Source organism: Brassica napus, chromosome C9 (genome assembly GCF_020379485.1).
Source record: "Brassica napus cultivar Da-Ae chromosome C9, Da-Ae, whole genome shotgun sequence".
Lineage (NCBI taxonomy): Eukaryota > Viridiplantae > Streptophyta > Magnoliopsida > Brassicales > Brassicaceae > Brassica > Brassica napus.
In genome coordinates this window covers 26,818,624-26,825,529 of record NC_063452.1, presented here as the reverse complement: position 1 = coordinate 26,825,529, position 6,906 = coordinate 26,818,624, and the positions used below count along the sequence as shown (strand labels likewise).

Genomic DNA, 6,906 nt, shown 5'->3' with positions numbered 1-6,906 from the left:
TTTACCATAACAATAAGAGAAGAACTAAATGTGATATAAAAGCGTTTCCAATGTGAAGCAAAAGAAACAATAAACCGTGTTTTCGTTGAATATGGGCTTAATGAATATGGGCTTTATCAAAATAAATTACAAATCCATAAAGTTTTTCCATGTAATCATTTATCTTTTCACAAATTGAGTTTATTACTAAAAATTATACACGCATTGACTTTTCTACGCATTCATTCGATACAACATTCCACTATTCCTATGTAACTTTTAGTTTCTAGTAGAATATTTTATTAATTTATTTAGGGTATAAACTAGAGAGGAATTAAATGTCATATACAGTATTTCTAGAGCGGAGCTGAGGAAACAAAAAATCTGTTTGAATGTCATCCAGCGTTACAAATCCATAAAGTTTCCCCATGCAGTCAGTATTTCTTAATGTGGACTACTCGAAGAACCGGACAATATGTGAATGATCATCATTTAACCAATATTTTATATATATTCCACTCCTCCCCTTGGTGTTAATATGTTAACGAGCGTAAGATATAGAGTTCTATCAGTGGACGTTGGAGCATGCAAGGACTTACAACAAGCCAACAAATCATGATTCTGATATGCGAAAAAATGTTTCCTCAATCATTGAAATAACCAGACAAAACCTTAAGTAAATAACAATGTCTTATAACACCTAAACCGGAACTAGAATCTTCTCACCACAAGTCCACAACCAGGCAAAAAAGGGAAAGAGAGATAGGCTAGTGATTACTCAGATAGTGTTGCTCCGAGGTCACCGCTGTTACTCAGCTCCATAATGATATCACATCCTCCAACTAACTCACCTTTATAGTAAAGCTGAGGAAATGTAGGCCAGTTTGAGAAACTCTTTATCCCTTGTCTCACTTCTTCATCACTCAATATGTCAAACGACCCGAAACTCACATTCTCATCTCTAAGTGCTTTCACCACTTTTGAGCTAAACCCACACTTTGGTTCATCCGGCGAACCTTTCATAAAAAGCATAACCTTCTCCGAGTTAATCAACGTCTTCAACCTATCTTCAAGACTCTGTTTCCCTTTCTCAGACAACACTTGTCTCAGCTCGCCGCTCTTTTGCATCTCCAGGACAATGTCTGATCCTCCTAGAAGCTCCCCGTTGCAGTACAGCTGAGGAAACGTTGGCCAGTTTGAGAATTTCTTCAGACCTTCACGCACTTGGTTGTCAGAAAGTATATCGAAGCTTCCGAAATCAACATTCTCCTCTCTTAAAACGCCCACTACTTGCCTGCTAAACCCGCACCTAGGCTCTTCAGGAGTGCCTTTCATGAACAACATGACAGGGTGAGAGTTAGTGAATTTCTCCAAACGGTCATTGAGATTTTCAGTGGTGGGCGCAGGCTGAGCTCGGTCTTTCACGGTAGCTTTCGCGTTCTCCTTCACGGTTTCAAGAATCGTCGGCCGTGCAGCTAACCCTAGGCTTGCAGGCTCAGAAGAAGTACTAGAACCAGCTATTTTGCCAACCTTGTTGGCTAAACTCGATGGATCTGCGCCTTCAAGGGTATCCACAGCTTTGCCATCCTTCAATAACAACAAATCGTGGGAGACAAGAAAACACTTTAAAGTCAGACAAAGGTAACAACTTTCAATATCAATCTCAACAGTTACAGTGACAATAAGCAAAGGTATGAACACAGATGAAGTATTACTAATGTCTTCTTCTCCTATATGCTCAAAACCTAGATTCATTGGGAGGGTTTCATCTTCTTGCTCTACCAAACTCGGTAAACATTCTAACAAGAGACACAGACTAGTCAAAAAAACTAAACCCTAAATCATAATACTTCACTGCTAAACTTTCGATCAAAAACCCTAAACCCTAATCTTTCACTGATCTAAAGTTGTAAACTTTTACCTTGAAGAAGACGAAAAAGGGAACAGCAGAAACAGAGTAAGCTTCAGATATCTCAGGATGTTCCTCAGCTTCTACCTGACAAGAGCATCAAAAGGGGAGATGAATTGATTGGTCAGAGATTCAGAGAAGAGAGAGAGAGAGCGAACGAACCCTAAAGAAGTGGGCGCGAGGGAAATCAGTAGCGAGGTGAGAGAAGACTTGATCCATCTGCTTCGAAGCATCACACCACGAAGCCCAGAAGTGAAGCGCGATTGGTGCGCCGCTCTGGCGCAAGTTATCAAGCTCAGACTTTGAAGCGATATCCTTCACCGCACCACCCATCTTCCAAGCGATTAAGATTAATACAACAGTGGCTTCTCTTCTCTCTCGGAAGGATCTCCAGCACTTTTCTGTGATCGATTACTAATAAAGGTTAGGGATTTATGTAAATAATGCTGATGACTTTTTTGATCAAAAACATAGTTTAAGGACTATACAAAAACAATTAGGATTAGTTTGGCTAAATTGCTAAATTGCCTAATCCTTTTAAATTAGGCAAACATATCTTTGTTTATAACTATTATTTTAATTAATCATATCAGTAATAACTAAATACTAAAATTAAAATATGCAAATTGCAAAATTTGTGAAGTGAAACCCGGTTAAGGATGGTGCACCGGTTCCTTACAATATGCATAACCAGAGCCATTATTGCAACAAAGAGATATGTTGAGTCACTTTGGGCATTTCTAACCGTAATTTATTTTCCACTCTAAAATAGAATTTAAAGTAAAAGTATTCTAGCAATATTTTGTTTTTCATTCTATAATAGAGTAAAAAATAAGTTTATATAATTTTTTTTTTTCATCAGTCTATTTTTCTCTCTAAACTAGAATATTATTAGAATATAACTCAATTTTATTATAAAATTACTACATTTTAGTATGAAAAATAGAATAAACCATTGAAGATGGTCTTACATGAACCCGTTCGTCTGATAATCTTCTTACATGAACCCGTTTGCCTGATAATCTTGTTCCAAAATAAGCTCATGCTCTCTTTTATCACCACAAGAGGCAACACAATACTTAGGCTAGAGAAGTGTAGACCGGGCTGTGAGCCTGTGACCTCACCACATGAAACACCCGGTAAAGCAAAACTATCTCCCTTATAGGGAAACCCAGTTAAGGATCTAACGTGAATCAGTTATTTGCATTATACACAACCAAATCATTACAACAAACCTGTTGAGTTCACTAACATTAAAAGCAAAAGTTTACCACAAAAGAATGATGCCTATAAGCATAGTGTCACTGAACCTTAGAACTGAAAAAACTAAAGAGGCTTGCTTAACTTGAGTTTCAAAGTTTCAGGAGAGAACAAGTGTTTAAGGGCATATCAATCAATGTGGCATAACTTACTTCCCTTCTCATGCGTCCACGTCGGCAAGCACGAATGGGCATTTTGCACCACCTGTCACATAAAAAAAAAGCAACTATACTAATTTTTAGTTCGCAAGATAATTCTGAAAAATATTATGGGCTAATATCAGGTTTGTTTGTTTAAGCCCATTTGTTTGTCTGTCAAGCACATGACGTCTTTCATCCTAGCCGCCTCTGATTAGATTCTTGTAACGTCTTCTCTTTCCCATTAATTTTCTCCTTTAGTCAGACCATTAACATCGTCATACCACTCGCTGCATTATTAATTCGAGCTCAGACTCTTAGTTACCTAACCGGCGAAAGGTCTCTTCATACGCTTAGAAAAATTTTACTATTTTTTGGTGATATTTCTTCTTTCCTTTTTTGCAGATTTGGTTTCGTCGATCGACTGCGACTCGACTTGGGTTTGTGCTTTCAGTCCGTAAAAAAACAAGAGCTGATTGGCAGCGTTTATTCAGGTTTGAATTTTCCCAGATTCCAGTCTATAATCGTATTTGAATGGCTTCTGGATTTTTAATATTATTATTGGTTTACAGTATTGGGGAGGTGAAATCCAATCCCTTCGCTTCGAGCCAGGCTTTAGCAACGCGAGGGGAGAAACAGGCCCGGTTCACCATAATGTAGACCTGAGAACGTAGGCAATTGTAGAAAATTGATTCTTTTTCTTTGAGTAAAGTCATGGCTTCTCAAGCATGCCTCCTTTATTCCTCCCAGCATGCCTCACATCTCTCTTGCAATATGAGGCTATCTGACGGCCCTTTGTTCAATCGCTAATACCACTCAAGAATTGTATCTCAAGTGTGAACTAACACTCTAATTTCTTTGCAGGTTTAACACAGTCAGAACTCAAAGCTACATGAAGGGATGAGTGAAAGAAAAGGCAGTGCCTCTCAATGATATACGAAGGTAAAAACGGTCAGTTGACTAAATAAGGAGAATATATCCTCAATTAAACCGAAGCTCATATCAGATGTGGTGTATTACTGTTCATCACCATAATTGAGGTTTATGAAAAATTTCTTTTATTTTCATAAGTCATAATCATTTTTTTTTTCTTCTGGAAAAGGGAATTTTGGTCGAGAGACATTTCACGACTTACATAGCTCGAGAACAACTTTTTCAAGCAAGGTGATGACTCTGTAAAAAAAATTCCAAGCTATTTTCTTTTGACAACTATACATAATTTTGGCTTATTTCTTCCTGGTCAGATTAGTAGATATCTCTAATGCAGAAGCTTTGATTTTTGTTAAGTAGTCAACAGGACGGTTGATGCTCTATGTTTCTTCAAATGCTGAAGATTTTTCTTACAAAGCAATTATAAGAAACAGAAAAACTTCCGTTAACTTGAACCATTAGGTTTGGCTTTGCTAGGAACCATATCATACAATGATGCTCTTTTCATGTTTCCTGTTAAGAACTACTAGATTTTCTTTCTTAGGAAGCGACTCTTTTTCTTCAGGGATACAGCTTCTGCATCGAATGGAGCCTTTTATTAATCAGGTCTGATGATACAAAACTCTTCGTAGCATGGTTTTCTGCCTCTATGTATCCGGTCGTCTCTTATCTAAGAGATAGCTCACGAAATATGTCTTTAATTGAAATCTCATTGAAGATGTTGGCTGAAGAACACTGGTGTAGAACTATACGATGGCGTCACTTAATGAAAGGATGTAGGAATACCAAAGGCAAGTTGACCGAGAAATATAAACTCAACTGATTCTCTAGCAGGGGATGGCATGAGAATACCTTTTGTACAGAAACGTACTCATATCTTTATACTGTTTCTGTCTTGCTCATATTTTATACTATTTTGTCTTATAAAATACATTATCTTAAAGAAAAATAAACGAAACATTGTCGTTTGTGGTTTGGACCACTGAAACAATTTATCATATATCATTACTTAAGATATGTTTATGGCTTTTGACTACTTCCAATAAAACTTATTACAAAAATGTTTTTAGATCATTTTAATTGATTTAGGAGTCTCCACCCCCATCAACCATGGTACCTTTAAATTACTTTCCATATTTTAGGTTAAAGCATTCATCATAAATTTAGCTAATACCAGCTACGTTCATGTCAAGATCAACTTTAGGTTAAAGCATCCTCGATGAATTTCGATAAGGTTTTCAAATTTCCAACTCTATTTTCTTATAAGTGTTTACTTAAGAGCTTAAAGTGATAATAGATGTATGTTTCAAATATAACAGATATGAAAGGTCTGTAATCTTCTACGCAACCAATGATCAATACATTTACATATGTTAATGCGCTAATGTATCCAACGTATTTTAATGTAATACCTAAACATAGAATGCATTCATATTAAAAGTCTCTTACCTATTTTTAAATTATTTATAAAATAAACAGATTATTTACTAAAATTAAATAGTGAACAAATTAAGGTATTAAAATAAAATATAGCTTCAATATTTACTAAGCCAATGTTATTAGTCATCAAATTATAAATTTCGGTATTCAAGATATAATCTCTCAAATAATTAAACTAAATTTATAAAATATTATAACAAGTTGAATACATAAAATAAAATGACATTAATGTTTAAGTTAATTTTTTTTACTTTAAAACTATTACAATTTATAGACAAAAAATGGGTCGTGATGGCACATCATCTTTAGTATTCTAATTTTGTAACACCCCATCACACAAAATTAAATCTAACTAATGAAACTTTAATTAAAAAAAATAAAAAATAATAATTATGCTCATATAAACCTAACCAAAATATATATAATAAAAAACCATTTAACCATATTCTAAAAGTAATCAATAGCAACTGTTTTGAAAATTTTAATCGGTTATATGAAGTAGATGGTCTACTTGATCATAAAATATTAAAACATACAAACAAACTATAAAACAATAATATTAACTTTTTAATAGTGTCTACTTACCTTAGAGTCTAGATGATAACATAGAGAACAAGTGTGAAACAATTGTGGTGTGGTCTTAATAATAACAAAAATATACATACATATATATGTAAAGATTTATGTTGCTATTAACAGCGGTGCGGTTCGGTACGGTTTGTAAACATTCAAAACTTTATTTATTATATTCTACTACAGTAATTCAATTTTTGTTTTGTTATTTTGATTATTTGAATTAAATTCAAGATAAAATGTCACCGGTAAATGAAATATCTGTGCTAATAAAGTTGTCTTTTCTTTTTCCACAGACCGCCACGTCAGTAGGGATGGTGGACGTTTTTGGACACGCGGCAGCTCCTGAATCTGCAAATTATTTTTTTGTTTATGAAAGTTATATGGACCGTCTACTTGCGAAATCGTGAAAGCTGCAACAACGAAACCTATCTATGCTCTTTTACTTGCGGCCATACTTTCCATTTCTACTGCATTGATCAATGACTTTGTACAAACATAAATTGTCCCATATGTAGAAAATGTCATCTATGATTCATCATTATTACAATTTATAAGGGGTTTCTTATGTTCCAATTTTCTGTTTTATTTACAAACTGTTTTCGATTTTCGTTATTATTTTCAAACAAAAGATATAAATGTTTTTCCTCTTTTACTAATATGTTCTATTGCTAGAGT

The 6,906-nt window shown here is 34.7% G+C and overlaps 1 protein-coding gene across 1 annotated transcript; it reads right to left on the bottom strand.

Moving 5' to 3' along the window:
• Positions 1 to 606: 606 nt before the first annotated feature.
• LOC106376380 (monothiol glutaredoxin-S17) lies at positions 607 to 2,330 on the bottom strand. The gene is made up of 3 exons (XM_013816452.3): positions 2,051 to 2,330; positions 1,901 to 1,975; positions 607 to 1,566 (listed from the first exon to the last, which is right to left on the bottom strand). The coding sequence occupies exons 1-3, from the start codon at positions 2,219 to 2,221 to the stop codon at positions 754 to 756; spliced, it is 1,059 nt and encodes a 352-aa protein (XP_013671906.1). The 5' UTR covers positions 2,222 to 2,330; the 3' UTR covers positions 607 to 753.
• Positions 2,331 to 6,906: the final 4,576 nt, after the last annotated feature.

What these genes read in the sequence shown, in the direction of transcription:
- LOC106376380 (XM_013816452.3), bottom strand. Translation starts at nt 2,221, where the DNA reads ATGGGTGGTGCGGTGAAGGATATCGCTTCAAAGTCTGAGCTTGATAAC. An exon ending in CTCGCGCCCACTTCTTTAGG is followed by an intron (nt 1,976 to 2,050) that starts GTTCGTTCGCTC and finishes TGCTCTTGTCAG; the next exon opens with GTAGAAGCTGAGGAACATCC. An exon ending in CCTTTTTCGTCTTCTTCAAG is followed by an intron (nt 1,567 to 1,900) that starts GTAAAAGTTTAC and finishes TTGTTATTGAAG; the next exon opens with GATGGCAAAGCTGTGGATAC.